Raw genomic sequence first — 26,896 nt, 5'->3', positions numbered from 1 at the left:
CAGGGGATTAATGCTCGTACGTTTAATTATTGTTCATACTGTAATATTTTACTTTAAAAAACTAACATTTCTATAGTTTAACTAACTGATTCATTTAAATCTAAATAAAACACACCTGACAATATTGCAAGCCAGTGGCTGTCGGGATGTTGTGGTGTTTGCTTGGTTCATTACTGAGTCTGATGTCAAGGCATGATTAGTGAGGAGCAATCAGCACCCTGCTCAGAGGACTTTTACCACCTCAGCTGCCGACTGCTTAATACAGAGTGGAGTTAAAGGAACACTCCTAGTGCACCTTTGCAGTCCGACTAAGTCTCTTCATTGTGTCTGAATATGTAGCTCTACTGTTCAGCTCACAGGTTTTGAAGAGCACATGTGGGTATCAGCGGAGAGGAAGGAGGGCTTTGCCTCTGAGGAAATAGAAGACTGAGAGATTATTGCCTGGCTTCCCCAGGAAATTCCTGCCACATGCAGTTGTTGTGCGAGTCTGAGGGCGGCTGGGTGGTGACAGGAGGCGCACGCAGTATGTGTGCACAAGTATGTGTGCACATATACTGGAAACCATGTTACTTTTTCTCAAGCACATTTCAGAGGCACACGTGTAAAGTGTTTTTAATAGAAAAGCATAGGAATGTCCCGATGCAACTTTTTCACTTCCGATACGATACCGATATTGCAGCCTTGAGTATTGGCTGATATTGATCCGATATCAGCACAAATCATACATACTTTAATTACTTATTTTGTAGTGTGGAATGTTAGACAAGGCTTGATCAAGTGATGTTACTCAAACAGAGAACAATAGTCAGCAATTCAAGCACTTCAATTATTTTTTTACTGTCAGTATATGACTGGAAGAACTGAGGGCGGGGACAAAAACAAGAGATTTTAGATGCACTCCGATAAAATCTGATGTTCGTTTTCTGGCTGATATTGGGCCGATATCCGATATTAATATTAGATTGGGACACCCCTAGAAAAGCATGCTTGTAAATTTTACAGCCAACTAAATATTAATTAAACTGACTAATGTGGAAAAAGTTAGTGCTAAACTAGGTCTATAAATCCTTTTTACACAGACTTGATACTTATTGGAGCACTTGTTTGCTGATCGTCAGTGCAAATATCAATGGGTCAACGACATGCATGTAGGCATGTTAAGATCAGCTGCTGAAGTCCAAGCTGAGCTTCAGAATTGGGAGGAAAGGTGAGTTATGTGTCTGGTATAGGGCCTCCGGTTTTCTGTGATTGCAGAAAATGAGGCAGTAAAAACGGAATTCACGTTCTAAAACGAATAAAGCAATCTGACTGTTTTTTTTTTTCTCTCTTTATTTAAAATCCAACCCTAACATGACAAACGTAAATGTCTCACAAACATGTTTTGGACAATTGTATTTACCAGTAAATGCTCTTTTTTACCAACTAGTGATTGAATGTGAAAAAAATGCTCAATTATCATAATCCCGTTCAAAATCCTGAGCTATGTGTAACGGTTCTTCTCGTTGACATGCTATCCTGTGATTTAGCTGTTGGTGTATTAGTTGAACTGGTTATAAGTTTACCTAGTGACCTGACATGGCAGAAGCGCTGCTCCTCCAATTAAACGGCGCTATGTAATGTTGTGCTAAATGTGAGTGTGATTCCCCTTTTAGTTTTGACGATTTTGACTAAAAACCTATCTGAGATTTTTTTGGACTAATATTGCGATTCGATTTGCGATTTTTATATTTGATACATTGAAATGCATAAACTGCTAAAATGACGAGTGAAGGAAGTCATGTTACTTGTAGACTGTCAAACAACGTATTCTTGCTCAAATTGCCCCAAATTAGAACAAAACACATTAATCTACTATAAACTATTTGGTTTTATGTGGACAGCGCCCTCTTCTGGAGGAAATACAGAGCGTCTGTATAAACACTTTAGGATCTGCTTTATGGAAACTCAGACCTTTTATCTGTTCCAGCTGAACCCGAGATTTCAAGGCTCCACCGTTCTGATTGATGGACATCGCTGAGACGCCAGAGACAGAAGAAAAAAACCTCAGCCTTATGAGGTTACGTTATTGCCCTCATCAAAACCTTGATTGCGATTCAACATCAATGAATCTTGCGGCCTTAATGAACAATTCATACCCATTCATGTGGTTGAAGTGCCTTGCCCAAGGACACAACGACAATGACTTGGATAGAGGATTCAAACCCACAACCCTTTGGTTATTGGACGACCCACCCTACCACTGAGCCATGGTCACCCAATCATCTGAAACCTGTAAAATTAGCAGAATCTATTAAACCTATTTAGCATATTTGTTACAATTTTGAGAGGTGTAATATCTAGTAAAGTCATCTAAACAGAGAAAAGATGAAGCAAAATTAAACAAAAAAGTGTAAAGTGAAATGGGTAGATCCTGAGACGGAATTTGGCAAATTTTGAAATGGAAAATTGAAGGTCCTGCTGATATTTGTTGACTAAAGGTCATTTGGGAATTTCACACAAATGCCCAGTGTTTGGAGAGAATGGGCAGAAAAATGTTCGCTATCCAGTGAGTGGTGCAGTCATCTTGTTAATGTCAGGAGAATGGATAGACTGGTTAGAGATGATATGGCAACAGGAACATAAAGAAGCAGCACAAGTCCTAAATATACATTATAGACATTGATATTAGTAGACTTTAGCATTGGGCAATATTATTAGCCGACATTTGCCATGAGTAATGTTTTTTTGCCAATATATTTTTTTATTTATTCATTTTTTAAGGGAAAATACCTTAAAAGTCAGGGTAGTTTTTTTGTGCTCTTTTTTACACAAACTAGTTCAAACTAGGGGTGTCTCAATCCGATATTAGCCTTAAAATGAATATCAGATAACTGATTAAAATCTCCAAATTCTCTGATTATTATTATTATTTTTTCCCAATTCATTTCTTTTAGTCTATTTTATTCAGTTGTAGAATACTGTAGATGTTATGTTGAAGGTAAAAATTATGTAACCAATTGGTTAATAATAAATGGGTCAGTTTTTCTCATCCCTACTGTTGCTGCCCATTGTTCTCTGTTAAAGTAACGTCACTTTACCAAGCCTTTTCTAACATTCCACACTACAAAATAAGTAGTCAAAGTATGTATGATTTTTATTAAAAAAAAAAAGTGCGTATGTATGATTCATGCTAATATCGGTCTCGGCCGATACGCAAGGCTGCAGTATCGGTATCATATCGAAAATGAAAAAGTGCCATAATCCTGGCATTTTCCCACATTAAGTTAAAGCATCCAGCTGCTATGGACTAAAATGTAATTTGTGTGAATTGTTCTCAGGTTTGGAAAATTATTGCACCTTTAGGACTACTGTCCTGTTTTTGTTTTAATCATTTTTTATTAAAAACATAATTTAAGAGCAAGTTTTTCCTCCTGTTTTTGAGAATATCATGTAGGGGTGAAAGCTGCAGCTGCTACTGTAAACTGAATGGCTGCCATATTAGGATTTGCTGTTGACGTTGTTGTGTGCAGATGCGTTTTTAAACCCAGCGGGTCATCACTGAACTTTTTTTCAAGTGATCATACAAAGACGCCTTATTCATCGTATGAACTTGTAGTTAATGGGGTTGATGTTAATAGCGGAAAGGAAGTATCGGACAATATCAGAAAAAGCTGATATCTAGTTGATTTGAATACCAATTTAGGATTCCACGTACAAACACTGGTTTACTGGACTAATACACGTGTGTGATTGAGGTGACGGGCAAGAGCAAAATGAAAAAAAAGGAAGAACACAATGAAGGATTTGGAAGTAGTGAAAGAGGAAATGAGGATTGTTAGTGTTTGCTTTCAAGAGTCACATGCAGAGGTGGAGGCAGATGGCCTGAATATGTATTAACCTTTAAACACACACACACACATTCTCCATTGGTGAACTCTTTATGGCCAAAGTGGAACCATCTTCTGATTGATCATCTATTCTAGAACTGGTTTCTGGGACATGAGTAATCTACGTTAATGATGTGCTTTCATCCAGTCTGTTCCTCTGAGATCTCTGAGAAATGTTTCCATCAGCTGTTGAAGCTAAGCCTCAGGCCCCATCCACACGGAGACGGGTTGTAGTTTAAACGGTCAAGTTTTTTTTATCAGTGACGCCTTGCGTCCACGCGGCAACGAGGATTTGGAAGCCGAATACGATAACTTCTGAAAACCGGTCCGAGAGTGGGAAAGTTTGTGAACGCCACCCACGGACGAGGTATATGCATACTCTGCAAATGATGATGCCATAGCCCCACCTCTCTCTTAACCCGCACGCACGACCCCCCACAACAACAACCGTAACAACAAAGCAGCAGCTCTACGTCGGTCCACAAGTAAATCTCCTGTCATGTCTTTGTCTCCATCTCTTTCCTCTTTTATATGTCCTGTTTTTTCACAACACAAGTTTTATGAGCATCCTCCAGTGTCTTCTTCTTCTTCCTCTGTATTTACGGCCGAGTGGATACCACAAGGCATATTACTGCCCTCCACTGGTCTTTATTGTAACGACTAGATCCTCCCTATGTCCCAGTGTCATGCATGGTTCTCTTTATGACCAAATAAATAAAAAAAATGGGAAAAAAAAAACTCCACTCCTAATCCAGACATGCTTGCAAATAGATGCTGCGTTACAGCGCCACATAGAGGGCTCTAAAGTTTACTGCAGCATTCTCTGCCTTTTCGTCTCGACGCACACATAATTACCCATTTTAGAGGGAAACGCTTTCGTTTGGTCTCTGTGTGGATGGGGCCTCAAGGCATGAAGCTACCTAAGTGTGATTAAGTGCTCCAGGATATCAACTGGCAAAGAAATAAAAAAAAAGGACATGCTAATTAGCTGGTCTGTGCAAACCTGGAACCTTTTCAATTATCCCTTATATTAAAGGGTGCCTGTACTAGTCATATATATATGATATAAATCATTTTAAATGTATTGACAATAAAGTAAATATGTACATTTTAAAACACATTTAAAGTAATTTAGTGCACAATTTCATACCTTAGAACACAATCCATGGGAAGCAGCCATGTTTGGCCAGATGTGACGTCAAGTTGTTGATGTTTCCATTAGGTTTCAACTGATTTCTTTACACTTTAGTTCAAATGGAAGCTAATCTACAGCGTCATAACAGGTCATATTTAGTGTCCTGTTGATTACAAATGTCATATCCATCTTTCAGGGCCTTTAATATGGCTTTGTGTACACCGATACAGATACTTCAGCCATCTGTTTAGTGTAATGTAGCCATTTTGTATTTATTGCTTCATCTCAGGAATTTGCACCCATAATTGGCAAGCAAAAACTACAGGAAATAAGGTAGATATGTCACATGTCTGCTATACCTCTCATTTTAGCTGCTTTTAGGTTAGTTTTTTAGGTGAAAAACTCTATATATCGCTACTCTAGAATACTATAGCTAGGGTTTTTCTCTCCAACAGCACCATCTATTGAGCAAAGGGTGAATTGCATGTCCCTGGAAATGCGTAGTGGCTTCTCGAGCACAGGTGTGAGTGGACGGTTAACAATACATTCTAAACATGCGTCACACCTCTTACACATTTACAGATAAATAGAAAACAGAATAAGGTTTAAAAAATATATTGATAAATGGCCTGAATGATGACATTAATTTGTACAGGTGTGATTGAACATTCAGTCATGCTGCTTATTGGCCGGAGAGACTTAACTATGTATTTTTCTGCAAAATTTTGTTGAAATGGACCTATGTAACAGAGCAACTTATTGTCCAGAAAGTACTGTACTCATAACTGAAGACAAAAATTCAAGAAAAATGATCAGAATTTGTGAAAATAAAACTTGAGTGTGGGAAAGCTTATTATTTTAATCGTTGACTGATTGATTCCATCTTAGCTCTAGATTTGGGTCAAATTAATTACAGAATGCAGCTGATCTATCACAATTCCAACACACAAAGCACAGCGTGATTACCATATAGGATTCTGTAATAAGTCTTTACCATTTTCATACATTTGCGGCAGAGAAGGAAACATTTAACATATCACAGCAGTAGATGTCAGCATCCTTCTGATTTTGTGACAGTTTTATCATATTACATAGACTTAAAGTTTGTGTAAAGCAGAAATAATTTTTGTTATGAGTTTGTCACGCCACAGAAACGTGTCACTGACCACTGAGCCAAATTTAAAAGATGAAAAAAATCGTTAACTATTTAAAAATCATGGGAAAACAAGCACTTCGCTCTGTTCTGAGACGCTGGGGGCGTGTCAGTTAGAGGCGCTGGAACCACGCCATGCGCAGGAAGAGCTCCACCTCTGTGTTGTGTCTATGGGAGAGAGCAGTGTGAAAGTGGCTTCAGCGTCGATAGTGCTTCCAGAAGTGCTCGGATCGGGTGGAAAGGTCTGCTCGGCCCGAGTCCGTCCGAATATGTGCATCTCTCCCGGGTAGAGTCAGAACTGCGCCCGCTCGAGGTGAAACACATAATTGCAGTGCAAAAAAATGTGTTCATGTCATGGAAAATGTGGCACCAGCGGACGCGTTTTATTCCTCCGAGTCCGAATACGTGGTTTGTTTTTGGCTAGGGGCTGAATTGCACCCGCTGGAGGCCGCAGAAGTTTGGTGTGCTTCAGCAGCAGGGGCGTGTTTATGCTAATGACGGCTCCATTACGCAACGCGACTAAATCCTGAACACAGAAATTTGAAACACAGTTTGTGAAGCCTAGCTCCACAATTACATTATAAATGGTTGAATGGCTTTTTACATGTTTTAGGGAATATATTTATGACCTATTTAATGTGTTTAGATGAAAATGGCTGAAATTGCTTTACACAGCCTTGAACCTCAGTGGGTTCTTCAATTTTTAGGTTAAATGTTTTAGTTGTTTGTCATGAACATCAAGTCATGGGTTTTTCCAGCTTTTTACATCTATTTTATGCCACTTTTGGTTTAATAGTTGAAATCGACCTATGTTGCAGAGCGACTTATAGTCCAGAAAGTTCTGTACAGATACCTAAAGACAAAAATTCAAGAAAAATGATCAGAATTTGTGAAAATAATGAAAAGGATTCTGTTATAGGAAACATTTATTAACATCACAGTAGTATGTTTTTGTTTTTATTAAGGATCCCCATTAGCTGATACTGTAGTAACTTCAATATTTCAGTTACAAATACAGTTAACTTACCTAATAAGAAACTTTAAAACACACATTAAATAATCCTCATGAATATAATAAAAAAAATGGATAAAAATGATTTTCTAAAAACAAAACAGAGCCACTCAACATACAGCCATTCTGAAATTTGATTTAAATTCCTGTTTACCTTCAATATGATGCAGATAGTAAAGTAGACCATTCCAGTTAGTTCATGCTCTGTAGGTAGAAGATGGAGATAAGGCATGTTTCTGATTTTGTGACAGTTTTATTGTATTACACTAAACCTCAGTGGGTTCTTCAATGTTTGAGTTAAGTGTTTTTGTTATTTGTCATGAACATCCAATCATAGGATTTTCAGCTTTTCATATCTGTTTTATGTCACTTTTGTTTTAATGGTGAATGATTTCCCTTTATTATTGCAAAATGTTTTTTTGGAGTACTCTTCATATCAAGCTGGAGAAGTAAAAGGTTACATCTCAGAATGTTATGACACCCACACATGTAATTCAGTCTCTGGATTCTCCTGGCTTGGTTTGGGGCTACGCTGAGCTGCCTAGTAACACGTTCAAAGCCTGCATGGCATCCATTATATTTGGCTCACGCCAGAGGGCGAGGTCAAAGCTTGCCCTGCATCAGTTTTCCTCTTGTGCTGTTACCAGGTGTAGCCGGGGGTAGGATGGGATGGGGGGGGGATTCAGGGCAGTTAGGGTTCGGGGCCATGGTGGAGCTTTGTGAGCCACGCTTTGTGTCTCTGTCTATTCATAGCAGGAGAGGAGCTCTTTCAGTCCTTCCGTGAACTCACTGCCAAACTCCACTTCCTCCCCCGTCCATGCTCCCGCCGCCAGGCCAGCCAGCAGAATGGAGGACGAGCCTGCCAGGCAGCCTGCACACCTGCGTGAGTCATGCACACACACACGCACGCACACACACACACGGAGAATTCAGTCATCTGAACTCTACTGATGGATCTTTACAGTGTTTTCAGCCATGAATCTTTGTGTCAATGTTGATCTGGGAAATCCACTGTTTATCTGGTCATCTGGTGGGCGGGACAGTGAATTGTTGGTTTTCCTGCCTGTTGACACACGTGAGCTCCTGTTAGTGGAGAAGAGCAAACAAAATGTGAACCTGAATGAATCAAAACACTGCTCGATGCTACTTTGACTGTTAAAAAACACACACACACAAACACACACACTGACTCTCAGCGTGGAGTGCACTGTATCCTCCCCACTTTAACTGATTATTAATTTATTGATTTGGATAAAGTCCTACCATCTATTTCTACTTGGTTAACTCTGCAATAATTGTTTTGTTAGACAAGCAGAATTTTCTAAAGATAGAATAATTCTTTCTTTTTCCAAATTTAGTGTGAAACGCAATATAATTGAAATTTCATCTGCTAAAATCAGGATTGGTTCTAAAGTTCTTCTAGTCAGGTGCTAGATAATCTGGTATAGAAGACAGATCTTTAAGATCAAATCTATAATCAGTAAAATTGCATTATCCTTATCTGTGACTGGAGGCTCAGTACATGCAGGGTTCCCACGGATCCTTAAAAGGCATTAAATTCATTCATCTTAAATCAATGTTTCGAAAGCCTTAAATTTTAACACACAAGTATGTTTTTTTGATTGTAATCAGTCTCACATATCAAAATAAATAATAACAGTTGTTTTTTAAAAAATGTATAAACAACATGGGAAAATGTAAATTTAACATATATTGCCTGTCCAACAAAATTTATTCTCAAGGGTTTTTCTAAATTGTTTTTATTTTTTGTATTTTTGTTGTTGTTTTATAGATTTCGGGCTATTTTTGTAGTCATCTTGTGTTTTTGGAGTGATTTTGAATTTTTTTTTTTTTGGTGTGTATTTTACGCTCATTTGTTGTATTTTTGTGTGTTTACTTTGGGGGCCGCCATTTACACGTCTGCACTAGATACTAGAAAAAATTACCCTAACCCGCTATGGAATTGATGTGGCATTTTTCCCCCCAAATATGTTTACTGTGTAGTTGGTCTTAAATTTAATTTCAAATAGCAATAAAAAGTATTAAAAAGTGTTTAATTTAATTTGACTAAAGCTGTAGAACCCTGACATGCTCAGTACTTATATAAAAGGTCTTATAATATAATAATTTTTCATTTCTTTCTTTCTTCTTAATATTTAACAAAATAAAGTCCTTTCGTGTATTTGCATGAACCGTAGAGATGAGTCGAGTCGTAACTAAATACAGATTGTGGAATTTTTTGGGAGAAAAAAAATAAAAAGTTTAATGTTGTGAGGTATTATTAGGGAGAACTGGTCCAATCATTTCAGCAGTGAGTGCTTATTACAGGGCTGTTTAGAATGAAGCAAAGGATAGACAGTGTGAGTCAGATTGATAAAGAAGAATAAAAAGCTCAAAACAAATATTTTTCAAACCATTAGAAAAATGTCATCAGCCAGTAATGTAACATATTTACACCTGCATGGATAATCTAAACTGTAACAGTTATGGAAGAAATTACTTTTAACTTTTTCAAACATTAACACATTTTATTTCTCATTATATAGAAGTTTATCTAATAAGAAGAAAAAATACTCAGCTTTTGGGTTTACTGTGACCATTGGTCCTATGCTTGGTATTCATTTACTGTGTAATATTATTATATATAACTGCTTTGGATTTCTAACAACTATCACGAAAGTTTAAGCTCATCCTATTTTGTTTGTTACGAATTATGAATCTGTAAGAAAATCCCAACCCCTTAGTAGGAAAGTGGAGTTTGTTTCAGTTTCTTTAAGACTGTTGAAAACGATTGAACAGTGATGTAATTAATGTATCGACTGGGATTTATATTACATTTGTTCATCTGTGTTAAAGATACCATACTAAAGTTGCATTAATAGGGCATTTTCCTTGCATGTTAGCAGAGTAGGGACTATTGATTGATTTAATTTGACTTTGAACATGAACACAACAGCAGTGTATCTACCACAATGAAAAAAATAATGATAATTAAAGTGGCCGGGGTCGGTAACCCAAGGTCGTGTATCCGTATGTTGGGATCGAGGTTCGGTCTGATTGAATTTATTACAAATTGGTGGAAAAACAGCTGAGATATTTCATTTAAAATGGCATAGCATTTTAATAGATTTGCCTAGCAATAGCATTAGCTTGACACTAGCATTAGCTAGCAACAGCTTAGCATTGGCATAAACCTAGCATTATCCTATCAATAGCAATGATATTGCAGTAGAACACGAAAAAACAGTATAACCAGTAAAACCAAATAAAAGACCCGTTTACCCAGCAATATTAGTTATAAACCCAGTATAAAGAGAAAACCAGTTAAAAATCACTCTCAGCAAATTTGATGAATGTGATGGCAAGGAAATGGCGAAGGATTTTCCGGTGACATCATAGGCCCCTCCCACTGATCACAGCCAGTTTCTTCTCCATCAGCGACCTGCTCCCATCTGTCTAGGTTCATCCAACAGTATTTAGAGGTCAACACGACAAATCGTCTTTCCGCTAGAGCTGTTAGCGTCAGACGCCACTAATAGTGGCGCCATCTGAGAACGCAAAGCTTGATGGGTAATTTTTACATTGATTCTTGTTTAGGGCTGGACAACCACCATGTGTGTCAAATATGAGGCAGTTTGACCTTTGTATATTAGAGTTATATGCATTTTTCTATTATGGCGTGCTCTAGTTGTTCACAGTGAACAAGACCGTAAATGGCGCCAGTCAAAAACGCAAATGATGATGGGAAATGTATCAAAGCAGTCATGAGGCTTTGGCAAATGTCCTTTGTGTGAAATGTGAGGCTGACTGAACTTTGTGTGTCAGAGTTATAGAGATTTTGAAATTGTGGCATGCTATTGAAAATTAGCATTACAACTTTGCGGATGCGCCACAACTAAACCGTTAGAGATACGGAAATTCCTTTGAATGTTTTTAACCTTCAGTGGGTCCTAAGTGTTCTGGCTGAGTTTGAAGCCAATCAGATGAATCCCCTCAGACTAGTTTGCGCAAATGCGTTTCCAGGGCGAAACGCCATTTTTGACATTTGACTCAAGATTGCTGACTTCCTGTTTGGCTTTGGGCGTGGTCATAATGTAACTTTTTGATCATCTTGGGGTTACGGATATATGTGGTGAATTTTGTATGAATCGGACAAACCTGCCTGTTGTGCGGTTCCATTGCATTTTTGGCGTCTATGATATAATTTTTTTACAGATTTTTTATTTATTTATTTATTTAATTTATTTTATTTTTTTTCCATTGTACCGAACTATCAAAATTTTCAGCAGGCCTGAGGTGCGTGCAAATTTTGGTGAGACTTCGGGCATTCTCAGGGGGTCAAATTAGCAAAGGGGATTTTAGAGTAATAATAATGGTCTTCAGACCATAATAATATTAATCAAAAAAATAAATAAATCAAACAGAACAAAGTGAGAACAAATGGCTACAAAATCCTGCTCGTGAAGCGTGTACGTGTTTGAAAAGGAGTAGGAAGAAGTATAAACTTATATGATCCTACCCCTTATAATATCTACTACTATACATTTAGTCTTTTTATATTATACAATATACAAAGACTATATATATATATATATATATATATATATATATATATATATATATATATATATACATAATTCATTGATTTATGACTATATCATTATACAATTAATTTAATCCACAATACATTTATCTGTCCACATACACACCTGTTTCCCTTTAACACTTATGCTTTGAGAAGATAAACGTTATGTATTTATGTTTAAATTGCTTTAAATTCAGACATTTTTTTTATTTCAACACACAAATTTACGGACACACAAAAGCTTGTTTTTTGTTGTCCGTGCGTGTAGTGACAGAGTTCATTTAGTCTCTTAAGTTATTAGTAAATAGTTTCTGAAGGTTTTTAGGGAGAAGTGTTTGTTGTGCTTTTAATGCTCTTTTATTTGAATGAAAAGCTCCAATTTTGATGTATTGAAAAGTGGCTCAGTGTGGTCCAAATGTCCTGTGTTATGAACATAACGTATTTGAAGTGAAACTAATAGCTGTAATCTTGTTTTGTAGTTACATTCCCTAAACGTCTGCACAGTATGTGAGATACAGTAATACTATTGAACAGTGAAGTGTATGGTATGTGCTATAATTTAACACGTCTTGCTCTGTTGATTATAGCTATTCTTTTTGAAATCTTTTTTTTTTTGAACATATTTAATATGCGGTTGCCAACTAATTTGGTTGTCTAGTATAACGCCGAGAAATTTAGTTCCATTTACTTTTTTTAATGTGATTTACTTGCTGCAGTTTATATAAAATTCAGTGTATTTTAATTGTGTCGATGATTTTTTTCGGTTCCAGAGCTGTGCTAAGAATAAGTTCCAGCCTGACTATATGAGAGATTGCGTGCGTAACGAGACAAAAGCATTGGCAACTCCCATCAATACCACAGACTGAACAGGTGTTTGCATAATAACATTTAACATGCCTAACTAAGCCACTGTTGGCTGAATTACAGTATATTCATACATGCACCTTATTATTAGGGTTTAGGTGGTCTGCATGACGGTTTTTAAGGTTTTACATCGATCATCAGAGGGCAGTGATGGGGCAGTACACCCACAACAGTTCACCAATCCAATTGACCAACTTTAGTTTTGTTTTAAATCAGTTTTCACAAATGTTATGCAAATTGAGGTGGATCTACTTGATGCTGCATAGTTTGTATTATTTCCCTTCCAACTCCTCATAAAGGACATAGGTAAGAAGAAGCAGTGAAATCACAGTGGGTTATGGTTAAATGACCAGCCTCCATATCTGTGAGGAACTGATTGTTGCTTTCAGAGGTAACAGTAACACGTTACTGTAACTGAGTTGCTTTATGGGTACTTGTACTTAAGTACCTGTAAAATTACTGATTTAGAAATATACACAAAAAAGTGCGTTTTAAAAGAAGTGAAGTACTTTGTTACATTTCTACACCCAACCGTTACTGAGTAAATTCAAATCTTTGGTTTTAAAATGATCAGCGTACATTGTGAAACTACAAAAAGACCAGACAACAATCAAATGCGTCACATCATAGCCGACCAATCAGATTAAATGTAATGCACGGTGCCGAAACAACGTTGAATGCTGGGTATTTTTTTCAGTTTTAGAGTTCATAAATTTTGCTATAATTTTTTTTTTTTTTTGAATTGAATTGAATTCATTTGTTTTGTACATTGTACATTTTTAAAAACATTTTAATACAGATGCCTTGATTGAAAATAAATTAAGTGTTGAAATTTGTGAAATTGTGAAAATATTTCATCTTTTCCTTTTAAAGTTTATATATGAGATGTTTACTGTATACAAGGGAACTGTGTCAAGATTTATAGCCAAAAATAAACATGGTTGGTGAAAGTAGCTAGTAATTTTTACTTTGAGTAAAATTTAGTTGAGCTACTTTTTACTTGTACTTAAGTATTTTTATGTTTGACTTACTTGTACTTGAGTACAATATCAATGACGTAGCAGTACTTCTACTTGAGTAGTATGTGTCAGTGTTCTTTACACCTCTGGTTGTCTACCCAACAGTTGCCCAATCACAGAGGGCGGGGTTTAAACCTGTGCCAGAATGGTGAGGCTCCCAGTTTAAACATTAACCCTCAGCAATCTCACTTTAACCAGGGTTTAGATACAGTACGTGTTGTTTCCAGGCAGTGTGAAGTTCAGGGCTTTTGCGCGGGTGTTGGTTGAAGTCGGAGGAGAAGAGGACAGGAAACTCCCTCAGCCCGCTTCCTCTTTTTCATTGTTGCAGAAAAAAGGAAGAACACTCGCGAGGTCCGCGTTTGGTTTCCTGTCGAGCAGAAAAAGCAACAGGCCGGTTAGTTTACATCCGCACACATGTGGAAGTCCCAGTTTGTTTGTTTTTTAATCGAATGTCAAGCACAGTTCCCCTGCCAGACATTTACTCTCACATCTGCAGGAAGACTTGGTGGCTTTCTTCTCTTCTTGTTCTTCAGTGTTTGGAGGAGAACCTGCACTCTTCTCATAAACTGCTACATATCTTTCTCAGGACCCTTAAACACACTTTAGCACTGTTCAGACACATGTGTTGCAAACAAACTGTCCATTAACTACGCATACGCACACACACAAAATTGTTCTAGAGAGAGAGAGAGAGAAAGAAGAGACACAAAGGGGGAGTGGGGGGGGAGGTGGAGGAGGGGAAGAGAAAAAAAAAAAGCACAGAAAGAAAAAGAATGAGGGAGGAAATTGCAATGTGGGCAGAAATCCACCTTCTCCATTTCCTGGGGAGGAAGTGGATTAGATCGGGGAGAGTCACCGCCTGCTCCTCGCACTAAAGAATGCCACCGGGCTCCATTTTTAACCCTTTTAGACTGAAGCCTTCATGACACACTGCAGCCACTCACTCCCTGAAAGTGTGTCATTCTCTATGGACACATCTGTAATCCTCCATCTACCTTAGTTTTGACACGCTTTCCTCTACTTTCAGTAGGTGACATACATTTATCCACTCAATAACTTCAATGCTCGTGGACAATGGGGAAGCTATCAAACAAATGACATGTTGTCCAATTTAGTTTACAGTAAACTCAAGGGTGAAGGCTGCTGATGCACTCAGAGAAGAAGTTGGCCTGTGTGAAAGGAAGGCATGGCAACTTGTTTATGGGGCTCTGTTTGAGGTGCTGACCTGAAAGTTCCTCCTACAACTTCTTCCAGAAATGCAATAGTTTATGTAAGAGGCCCATTATTAGAGAATATTCAAAGCCTTTAAAAATAAAGTAAAATAGGGGTGTCCCGATCACATATCGGTCCGATATGGGCAAACATTATTATATTAGCCTGCATTTCAAATATAAGCACTCTACTACAAGCAAGTACAGCATATTCTAGACTTTGCTCCAGTACTTCTATCCAGCAGCAGACAGAACTAAATACTGACAGTAAAGAAAATAACTGTAGTGAACTTGAATTGTTGTTTTGCACTTTAAAAGTATAATTTTTTTAAAATAGTTTTTGAGGTTTTATTTCCCAGGGTCTTTCAATTTTTTTGTTCTATTCAATTGTAGAATATTCTTATAGTTAAGTGCGTTAGTCTGTCCGAAAGAGGACAACTTTTCTCAGAAACTGTTTAAGATAGGATAATTCGGTGTGTGGCTTCAGGATATCAATACCTTAATGGAGTTCGAAAATGAGAAGCGCGCAATAATTTTTTCCGGAGTTATTGCCCTTGTTACATTTTTTTACTCTGTTCGAGGCATCTTAAGATAGTTAGTAATTTTATATTCTGATGTGATAATATTTTCTTATGTATACATCTAAGTTCTTAGATTTATGACATTTAGGAAAAGGTTAAGAGTTATAATGACAACCAATCTGGCGGGGGATCTTGTTTAATTTAAATGCAGAATATTATTATGTTAAGGTGAAATGGATGCACCAAAATTAAAATTCTTGACCAAAAACAAAAGCCGAAAACCGAAACACCAAAATCAATTATTGTGCAAATTATTAGTCGCATTGCATTATGGCTTTGAATGTGTACTAACTTTACTAAAATTAGAACATTGCAATGGTAGGAATTAATATACATTCTTTAAAGAATAAATCAATTAAAAATAAGAAAACATTTATTTAGAACTGACATTCCAACAATGCAGTGCGTCATCACAGCATCCTGTTTCGGTCTGTTTTTTTTCCCACGAAGAGAAGTGTTTAGTTTTGGCCGAAATTTTTTGGTGGCCGTAATTTTGCTGCATCGTTGGTTATTAATAAATGGGTCAGTTTTTCTTATACCTACTGTTGCTGACTATTGTTTTCTGTTTAAATAATATCACTTGATCGAGGCTTTTCTAACATTTTACACCATAAAATAAGCAATAAAAGTGCATGATTTGTGCTGATATCGGATTGGCCGAAATGCAAAGCTGTAAAATCATTATCGTATCGAAAGTGAATAAGTTGTATCGGAACACCCCGACATATCTGTTCTGTCTAATCCGCTTATTGTGGGCTAATATGAGCCTGACAGCCAGCAAAGAAGTGCTGTCACTTACACATGTTTAGTTTTGTTTTCAACTTCTATTTGTAAAAAGCAAAATCAGGAGTTCTCACCTGGACTCACCCTGCTGGGACCCACATTTTGCCACTGTCATTAAATCGTGACCCACTTTTTTTAGAATTCAACCAACCAAATTTGGGTTTTCAAAAATAGCTGATGAAAACACATATTTAAAGGTATAGAGGTTGATTTTCCCCAAGTTTTGAAAAGAAACGCCCTCTTGCACATGCGCAACCCTCCACCTGCTTCCAAGAGGGAATGCCTATGTGTGCCAAAGAGCGTGCACGAACCCAGTTTTCCTCGTGCACAGCTCTGTTTACACGTTGGAGTCGGCATCGCTCATACAAGCTGCTGGTTCAGCTTACCTTGCACTTTTCCCACTATATTAGACTCGCCACCAGTAAGTGAAAATCCATTTTCAAAGGACCCGGTGTGCACTGGGCATGAGCACGTACGACGACCTTACGTAAACACACCGTCAGAAGGATTGACAATTAGGAGGACCAATAGTTAAAATGATCCACGTGGAAGTTGAAGCCAAAATAACGTTGTCCACAATGCCTTTAATCGTTTTTAAAGCATAAATGTATATATTTTCCTGTGCAACATGCATTTCTTTCAAAATAAAAGACCAACATGAGAGACATTAAGTATTTACTTACTAATGTAATTCAATTTAATTCATTTCAACTCAACTTTATTTATACAATACAATAGTCATCTCGAAGCGCTATTAAAACATAAAACGTTAAGAAAAAAACCCAACAAAACCACATGAACAAGCATCAGCAACAGTGGGAAGAAACAACTCCTTTTAACAGGAAGAAATCTCCAGCAGAACCGGACTCAAAGGTGGCAGCCATTTATTTTTGACCAGCCATCCGCGACCCACCCAGTACAGGTCCGCGACCCTCTTTTGGGTCCCAACCCATCAGTTAAGAATCACTGTTGTCAACAATGCAGTTCTAAACAGATGAACACAATCTGCAGCGTCACTGTTGTTTCTATCACTTCCTACAGGTGAGTGAAAGTTGTGAGATTAATGAAAGGGTCTTAACAGAAGTAGATTATTGAACTAAACAATGGTGATCATCTGCTTTAATATAAAGATGGTAAGAGACGTGAACCAGCTTACAAAAGTAGGCGGATGAATGTGGTGGCTTTGTGCATAGCTGCCAGATGTGCTGTAGGTGTGCAGCGTGTGTTTTTTCTTTTCTTTTTGTCGCTTTCTCTCTCTGTTACTGGTTTTTATCGGGGTGGGGGTTGTTCCTGTCTGTGTGCGTTTGGTGTTTGGCCCTTTTGAAGGGAAATTTCCTGCCCCTGGAAGCTGCTCTTGTCCTCAGGCATTTCCTGAGTGGGCAGACAGTGCTTCCTGAATAAATGAAGTTGTGTGAGTTAAAAGGGAAACTGTTTTCACATGCCATCAGAGTTCTGCCTTCTCCTCTTCCTGCTGACAACACACTCTGCATGGCTTTTTAGACAGAGGGACACTAATGCGGTCTGGAAAAATGGAAAGGAATTTCAAAGCTCTTCATGTGCATTTCAGGATGTTCTTTTGTGTGTGTGGTTGAACCAACGAGACATGAATAGAGACCCTGAGGCTGGTCCAGACCTGGTTTTTAAAGGGGATACTTTAAGGTTGTGGGCTGGTACTGCAGGTTTTTTGGGAATGTGACAAAAATGCTTAGACTCAAGTCACTTTATTTGTTAATTCCGTTTTTTCCCCAATTAGTGACCTATAGAGAATACAGGGAAAATATCTGATGCAACGTTCTTTTCAATAACTTTTGTGCTCTAACTCCATAATTTATGTAATCCTCAACAGTGTCCATCTTTTTAGGAACAATCTGCCTTTGGGACCTGTGTCATCAGATCTCCCTGCTCTTTTAGCTAAATATGGTTCTCAATAACTGTTGGCTGCATGGCTTGGATTATTCCCCTGCTGTAAAGTGAATTTGGGACCAGTCAGACTTCTCCCTTATGATATAGATGGATAGTATTTGCCTGTATTTCAGGAGGCCATTTATGCTGACCACATGCTTCACTTCCTTTAGGACTTCTCACGATAAGACCTCGTCAGGTCAGAAACTGCTTGTCCACAATCTTCAATGTCACAAAATTGTTGTGTTGCTTCCAAACATGGATGGGCAATACTGTACATTGTGATTCAAGATATATCAAGTTTACTATTTTGGCGATAACGAAAATGACAATATCTCCTACAGTATATCAAGATATATCTATCTTTTTGAACTGGTTTTTATTTATATACGATCAAACAGGACAAATCACATCATACAAGTACTTACTATTATTCATAGAGTTCAAACTGTGTCCTTACCAGTTGTTCCATAGTTTGGAGATACATAGACACGACACTCGTTTTAGTAGTCGCCTCTTTTGCTACTTCTCAGAGCAGCATTAAAAGCACACTTAGATGGATTTCCGAGTGCGTCTTTACCCAAACTTTCCTCTAAACAAGCCACACTACTAAACTCACTCACACATGCTGTCCCTTATAGGAGAAAAAGGCAAAAGTGGCGCTGTATTGTGCAGCTGTTTGTTAATAAATGTGTCTGTGAGACATTTTGCATCAGCAAATTTAACCCAGAATTGTCCTACTGATCAGACTTTGTTGAGTTAAAAATATTGAGATTAATATTGTACATCGCCATTTTGAGGAAAAATATCGAGACATGAGTTTTGGTCCATATTGCCCAAATATCAAGAACTCCTTATCTGCTTTCAAATGTTTGTCGAACAGAGACCTGGCTGATGCAGCTAAACTCCTTTGTGTCTTGTTACTGAGCAAATTACCCTGCCATGGTGCATGCCCTGTGACATCACCATAGTAGCAGAATTTGATGATCGTGCACCTTGCTTTAATCAAAGCAAAATCATGAACAATTGTTTTTTGGCTACACTGTATTTGACTTTGAACTTTAGTTTAGTTTCAAAAGTTGTTCTGCTGATGCCAGTGTTTCCACAGAAAACACGGTCAAAGTGACATTTCTGGTGCTTTCGTGGATTAAAAGTTAGCCAAATATTGTGGCTCTTAATTGAAGTAGCTGAATACGACCAGATTTAATGTTTCACAGAGTGACGTCATAACACACGGAACACCATAAAGAAAACCAGATTTAATGTTTCACAGAGTGACGTCATAACACACGGAACACCATAAAGAAAACCAGATCAAAAATGGCGTCAAGGGTATAACTGTCTTTCTTGTTTGGTGAGGAAACACAAAAAATGCCGGTAATAATGAAGGAGAAAAAACACTTCTTAAAGAATCTTTCTGAGCTTTCTTTGCAATTGTCTACAGGATTCCCAATCCCACAATGCAATGTGTAAAACCTTTCCGAAGTTCAAGCCACATGAGCATTTGTAAATAAACCCAATGTTTGTAATTGAGTCAAAAACAATTTTGTGAGTGTCAATTTCAACTTATGTGAGTAAATTATCCTGTATTTTGGAAGATTTTTTTTATTTATTGATATATGGCCTACACTATGTTTTTATCTGTCTTTTGAAAATGTTTGTTTTGTCCCCAGCAGCTTTGAATCACTTGGTTATTAGCATTTTATCCAACCTTCCTATAGCTTTTTACACTCATGTATGGTGCCTATTTGTACACATGTAACTGATAGATTTGTATTAAAACTGCTGAAGTCATGTGCAGCATTTCAAACTTCCTCAACTGTTTTTACTGTGTAGTAGGGAGTCTTTATCCTCTTTGTCTTTATAGTTTTTAATGTAATGCTGTGTAGACGTGTTTTGAAAGCACCCAAATAATATCACATTTTGCCAGTCCTGGCTTGTACTTACCAAGAGAGATACGATCTGGCTAGGAGTCATTATGTGCTGTAATTAGTTTGAATTCATCAATAATATTGTGTTTGACGATGAACATTCCAGTGTAATGTTTAGACACTACAATGTTGCAGATTTATTGAGAAAGCAAAATATATACAATTGATCTTGCTGGAGGTTTTCTCTTAAACTTCACTTGTTTTGTCGAGTTTCGTTTTTTTTCCCCCCTAATTGTTTTGTTGTTTTCTTGTCGTACTTGATGAGTGTGTGTCGGTATTTTAGAGATGCACAGAAACAAAAACAGGATTTTCCTACAAAGGCTATAGACTCAAAGTTTTCTATAATAAATTGTTAAACTGACAAACCACTGAGGTGACATTAGGCTGACAGTATTAAAAAAAATGATCACAGTTTGGTGAGATGAAATTTATAGCATTATCATTGGGTCAGATTCCAAAATTCTTGTACCAGCGTGGCCTGATTGTGCAATTTGCCTACTTGCGACAAAATATGACTTCATTTAGTGGGCAAAAAGCCATCAAGGCAGGTAAATGAGGTGATCATTTCTATAGTAATAACCCTTGATGGAAAAAGAGAGCTATCCTAAGGAGAAAAAAGACTAAGATGAACCAGGTTACGATTGCACAAAAATTTCCGGAGAGGTTTTTGACAAGCACGGGCCGCGTAACAAATGCCTTTGAAGTTGCTGTTTTAAAAAGGGGAAATTAAAAAAGGCTCCCAAACAAAAGGAAGAGTGGCAGTTGATGCCGGATTCAGGAACTAACCTACAAGAGCTGGCTCGTTCCGGCACAAAAACAGGTCGCGCTACTTCCTGGCCATAAACCCCCTCTGTGATTGATGATCTGTTTTATGTTTGTTTTGACTGGATGGAGTCCAGTTTTGGCGGCTGGGGACAGGCACGTGCATGTTGGTGGAGGAAGTTAGTGGATGAATATGAGAGGGAGGTGGTGGAAGAGGGGAGGTTTTAACTGGAAAGTAAAAGTGTGGTGGTGCATTTTCCTCTGCCTGACAGGGAATCAATGTGCAGAGAGAGACAAAGGAAAAGGGAGATTTAAAGTGTGCGGCATGGACTAGATGTGGAAATGTGTCGCTCTTGTACCCACATGTTTCTGAGTCAGAATGTCAGAAGGTCAAAATGAGCCCTCCTCCTCTTTCCTTCTTCTTCCTCCTCCTCTTTCGGGAAAAAGAAAAACCTTTTCTCTGGTGAGATAGCAAAAGCCATATCCGCCTACATCTGCTTTGAGAGAAAAGGCAAACATTTACTGAGGGACTGGGTGACTAAGGAGCTTCTGAGGTTTCAGAGCAAAGTCCCATCCTCCTGAAGCTGCAGTGAATTATTGTTGTTTTAACTGTACTTAGGTCAGTACAAGTTGAAATCCTTTATTTGAACAGTACTTAATTCAGTAATAACTGAGTATATTTGGATTGTGAGGTCTCTGACAGAAATCATCTGATTTGACTTTCAGATCCCAGTATGAGTCAAAATTCAACATGCATACTTTTTACAAACCAAAGAGAAAGGAAACCGACTGCTCAGAAATGTATGACACACTACAACCACTGAGCTACTTTGGATGGCTGCTGTTTGGAAATAGTTAGACACAAGTGACCTGTGGTGAACTATAGTTCTGATATTACCAGATTGATTATGGAAAAGGTGTGGAGATTTTTCTGTGATGTTTCTTTAACCATATGCTAATTGAAAACGACATTCAATGACTAAGTCAGAAACTCAGCTTGTGTGGGGTGTCTCCAGCTCACAGTGGTCAGTAACTATCACCAGTTATACCATCAGTGAAAGGAGCCGGAACAGCAGGGTTGTTGGCCAAGGTTCATTGATGCACAGAGCTGCTCTCATTAAAGTTGTGCACACGTTTAGACAACCATGACTAAGGCCTGAGAAGAGAGCACCCATGCAAGCACAAGCAGAACCTGCAAAACTACACAGAAACTTGGATATAGCAAGAAGCTATTAGTCTCCCAATGCAGAACTTTGTCCACTATCCAAAAATAGGGCCCTATGAAATCCACGTTAACAGAATCACGGACGGAATCGACCAATGAAAACGGTTAAACGTGGAAATGGACAAAATCGGCAAGAAACACCGTCACTGTGGGGCAAGGGATGTTTTTTTTTAATGGGGAAATGTTTCCAGGGACCGCTTATTAGGTGCACTGCCCTCCCCCCTCCTGTCCTGGTTGCATTAAACTCATATTAAACCACCACAAACACCCTCTGAAACAATGCAAATCATCACTGACTCCTAAACAGAGCCATCAGTCCCCGTTTAACTTTGCTGTGCCTGTAATTAAAGCTCAACCCGTTTTTTGTGTAGCGCAGCGGTGCTCCGTGAGAACGTGTTTGAACTGTTGCGCCTGGTTAACTAAGAATAACTCAGTTCGTGTGATACATAATTTAGTTCTTTATTTTGTCCGTGCTTCGTAGGTACACATTCACAGTCAGCAAGCTCCTTCAAGTGCAGCCGTTTGAGTGGGAACTTTCGGTTTAAAAAATAAAAGTCAGTTGGAGCAACGCTATTAGAATGTTACATTCGAACATCTCATCAGAGCTACAGAAGTTAGGATAATTTAAATTAGGTTAATTTAAACTAAGTTGATCAAAACTTAATCATTAAACCTGCTCAGATTCAGTAAATCATTGATCCCTGAGAGGAAATATGGTGACATTAATGCTGTTCTCATACATCTTTATATGACATATAAATCATTAAAAAGGAGCAGTCAGAATAATCCACGTCACTATGACTTTTATTGTATTTTGCTGTATGTTTGACATACATTTTTGTTTAATTATGAGCTTTTTTTAAAAAAAATTTTATTAGTATTTGTTTGTTTCCTCACAGGAGTTAAAAACTAGTATTTTCTTTAAAAAATGATAAATATTTCTAAAAAAAAAAACGGAATTTAAAAGATCAAAGTGGAAAAAACTGAATTTGGAAAAAAAATAAAACAGATTTTATAGGGTTACAAAACACCAGCAATGGCCATATGGGCATTGGAATAGTGTTGGCCTTTCTAAGATAACCAATGTCACAAAGCAAAAAAGATAAAGAAAAAGTTGGAGAGATACAACAGATTTAAAGAATAAGTACACCCCAAACCAACTTTTTCTTTATGAATATATATATAGATGTATTTGGGTATTAAGTAGTGCTGTTGATTGATCCTAGTCCCACTTTTCACATTTTAGTAAAAGTAAGTATTTTAATTTTGCGTATTTAGTTGCGAAATGTCAGATATACTGGCCACTAAGGGTTGGACGCCGGCTATTACAAGTGAATTTTGCTATTAGCTGAAACGGATTCTTTAAGATTCCCCTGCGTCATCAACTTTCACTGTTGGCCCGCCCCTCCTATAAAAGTTGAGAGGAGAGAGAGGGTTTCCTCCAATCACAGCCCTCACTTGAGCATTGATTGACAGCCTCACTAAGGAAGTCTAAAGCTGCGTGCGTTCCTGCGGTGATATTTTTGACTCTGTGCTTCTATAAAGAGCAGATTTTGGACTAATCAAAGGGTTGATTGGAGTCTCTAAATTGCACGTAGGAGTGAATGCGAGTGCCTGTCTGTGTGTTGCCCTGTGATGGACTGGCGCCCTGTCCAGGGTGTACCCCCGCCTAGTGCCCAGTGTGAGCCGGAGATAGGCACTGGCAGACCCCCGCGACCCTAAAAAACAGGAACAAGCGGGTCTGAAAATGGATGGAATAAATTCAACTGAATCTTTGAACCCTCTAAAATTCATTAAACAATAGTGTGATAAATTTAAGTATTTAGCTTGCAATCGATAAATGGCCATTGGTCATGTTTTGCACCACTTTCACTGATAGATAATCTAGGATAAGGCCTAAAATCCTCGACGGACGGTCATTAATCTGCAAGAATTGGCATAATCACAATTTGGGGTTTGTATTTGATCTTAAAAAGCAGAGCACCTGCTTTAAAAAGAGGTTCACTAGAATCACTAATTGGTTAAGAGTGAGGTCAGGAAAGCATAGATGGGATAAGCTTGGAAGTCTGGAAGTGTGATTCTGGTCTGGCCTTTCAGCGCCTCAGCAGGACAAACCTCATTAGCTCGTCTGGCTGAGATGGGAAGTTACGGCCTTCTGTACCGCAACAACGAAACACGACACCGGTGATCTCATCCTCCTCTTCCCTTCATTCATCCCTGGCGCTTATGTGTTGCCATGGCAACCAGTAGCGCTTTGTGCGTGTGTGTGTGTTGGTGAGCATTAGCGGGGGCTCGGGAAACCTCAGAGTGAAAATTATGTGTCAATTATGTGTCAGGATTAGGAAGCCCACGGTTTAGTCAAGGGTTGGGTGGGATCCGGCTGCTGCTGTGGTTCAGGTTTTTAGTTAATGTAAAAATACGCACACGTAAAAAACCGCTGTCTCTCTCATTAACACCAAGAACCTGAGATGCTTCTATAAAAGCAGGCAGATGAAGAGGAAGACTGGAATTGATTTTCTTCCTCTAACATATCGGTGGCAGATGCTCTGAGGGAATGACAGAAAGCGTTCAGGAAGGACAAATTTATCATCTCTGGACACTGCGAGTGTGTTGAAGGAAGCGTGTTGGAGCCCATTCGTCTTTCACTTCCTATCCGTGACATTCATTTACCGTCCGTCCTCTGAGTAAGCTAAGGATGTGCACCAACATTCATGAAACAAAGAGTTTGCTGTCAGGTTCACAGTTGGGATTTGTCTGCATCACACTGATAGGAAATGTACAGAAACCCTAAAATGGCAACTTGAATCCAATTTAGAAAGGTTTTACACTGACAGATGAGCAGAGGTAGGCCTTTTTTCAGCTTAACATGCGTGGAAAGGAAACGGGAAAGCCAAACTGAAATCAATGTTTGAGTGAAGCTTTTTGGTAGTGTTTGTCAGTAAACTTTACTTTACGACAGTCGTTTTTCTGTCATAGTGGAGCAACTGTAAAATTTAACTGGATAACATAAAATATTAATAACCTCCCTTTAGCGTTGATGACTGTTTATTACTGCATGCCAGTTGATAGTTCAGCTACTTATCATAAGACTGTAACGTGTAAATGTATGACACTAGTTTCATTTTGGAGCCAACACAGAGCAGGGTACACACAGGGTACACACGTAAATATTTTCTAAATCTGAAGAGATAAATTATCTATTACAGACCCCACTGATGAAGATTAAAGAAAATCAGACATATAACAATTTTGATAGTACTGTGTGTGTGTGTGTGTGTGTGTGTGTGTGTGTGTGTGTGTGTGTGTGTGTGTGTGTGTGTGTGTGTGTGTGTGTGTGTGTGTGTGTGTGTGTGTGTGTGTGTGTGTGTGTGTGTGTGTGTGTGTGTGTGTGTGTGCTCCGAAAACCAAACTAAACTTTACACCACTTTCCTTGTTTGCTAATAATCTTGCTTCCTGATTGGCTACTTTCCTTTCCACGTTACTAATCACACGGTCATGAGTCCCAAGTCACCGGTTTTCCCCACATAGATTTATGGTAGTAGAACAAGATTAATATTTACGATTATGGCTCCCAACCCATTTCAGAGCCAGTTATTAGTACAAATTCATTCTTAAAGCTGATATCCGGAGTTTCTGAGAAACGTCTAGATATCCCGCCCTAATCAGCCTCACTTCCTCCCACTGCCTCTGCCAATCTACCAGAAGCCACGCCTCTACTTTTCTGCACGCACATCGCAGAACATAATAAGGTCACATCGGGTCGCATTGATATATGTCTATGGGTCAGGTCAGAGCCAAAATCATATTTACCTGTTTGCTGTTGTGACGCGCGGCCTTGTTTCCGTGCACAGTTCCACATTCACTTTGATTGACAGTCTCAAAAACAGGAAGTCGAAGCCTATTGGCTGGGAGCGCTCGGCGATTGTTTCCATTTTTATAGGGGTCTTTAAGATGAAGGAGGGACTTATATACATTAATAAAAATGAATGACCACCGGCAGTAGACTTTAGTAAAAGACTAGTTAGGTATTTTTTTCGCATTTCAACAAAATGATGCATAAATGTAGATTTGTCAGAAACTCTGGATATCAGCTTTAACACTCGTCAGAGCACCGGATAATCTAATAGGATAATCCTATAAAACACACGATAATCTGGTGTTCACTGGACCTTGTCGGTAAGGGGGAAAATTGGGACAAACAACCCGATTATTGCGGATACCCTGCTTAAGGTGCATTTTGTTAAATAGGTTACAGGGTACATTTACAAGGGGAGTGCCCATCAGACTTGGCCTGTGAGCATTAGCATAGATTTCTGCTTATAGTGTGAAATAAAATCAATCGTTTTATTTTAATTGTTCTTCACCAAACTTTGCTTTCTGGTTTTAGTTTGCTGCTTTCCATCCTTCCAGTATTCACAGGCTTATTTAAATGTTTAAATCACCGTCTGTCAACACACGGTGTATGTATATGATCGTTCTACTATGACTGATTAAAAACACACATTACAGCACAAAGTGGGGGTGATGTATAAACAAACACTTAAAGCATTTCAATGAACCAAAGGTAAAGAACAGGAATCATTTGATTAATGGGGGTTGCTAGGATAGAAGAACAGAAGAATGACAGAGCGATACTCAACCCATCACATGAATGCACTTCAGATGATCAGTTTGAAGATGAATAATAAAACATTGCTACTAATTTGTGTCAGAAGTGTCTTTGGACTCAATTATATCAACTTTGCGCATCAAATACACGTAATTTAGAGATTTCAGCCAATCAGCAGTTTGCATATTGTGACGTCTCATCAGGTGTATTTGTATTTCCGCTACCAGAGAAAGTATTTTCTGCTTAGCTCCGTGTCAT

At 38.3% G+C, this 26,896-nt stretch overlaps 1 protein-coding gene across 5 annotated transcripts in view; it reads left to right on the top strand.

The window, feature by feature from the left end:
* etv6 (ETS variant transcription factor 6) overlaps window positions 1–26,896 on the top strand; it is a 52,345-nt gene that overhangs the window by 3,109 nt on the left and 22,340 nt on the right. The window contains exon 2 of one of the 5 annotated variants that reach the window (XM_028449820.1): window positions 8,000–8,049. The exons of 1 other annotated variant lie outside the window; for it this stretch is intronic. In XM_028449820.1, the coding sequence (XP_028305621.1) occupies window positions 8,013–8,049 (37 nt within the window). In that variant the 5' untranslated portion in view covers window positions 8,000–8,012. Of the gene's footprint in view, window positions 1–7,919; window positions 8,050–13,689; window positions 14,029–26,896 lie in introns of those variants that run through there. 3 more of the 5 variants (XM_028449819.1, XM_028449818.1, XM_028449822.1) reach the window with 3 other exon arrangements.

Source organism: Gouania willdenowi, chromosome 6, assembly GCF_900634775.1.
Source record: "Gouania willdenowi chromosome 6, fGouWil2.1, whole genome shotgun sequence".
NCBI lineage: Eukaryota > Metazoa > Chordata > Actinopteri > Blenniiformes > Gobiesocidae > Gouania > Gouania willdenowi.
Note: the sequence above shows the minus strand (reverse complement) of the source record. Positions and strands in the feature narration are given on the sequence as shown.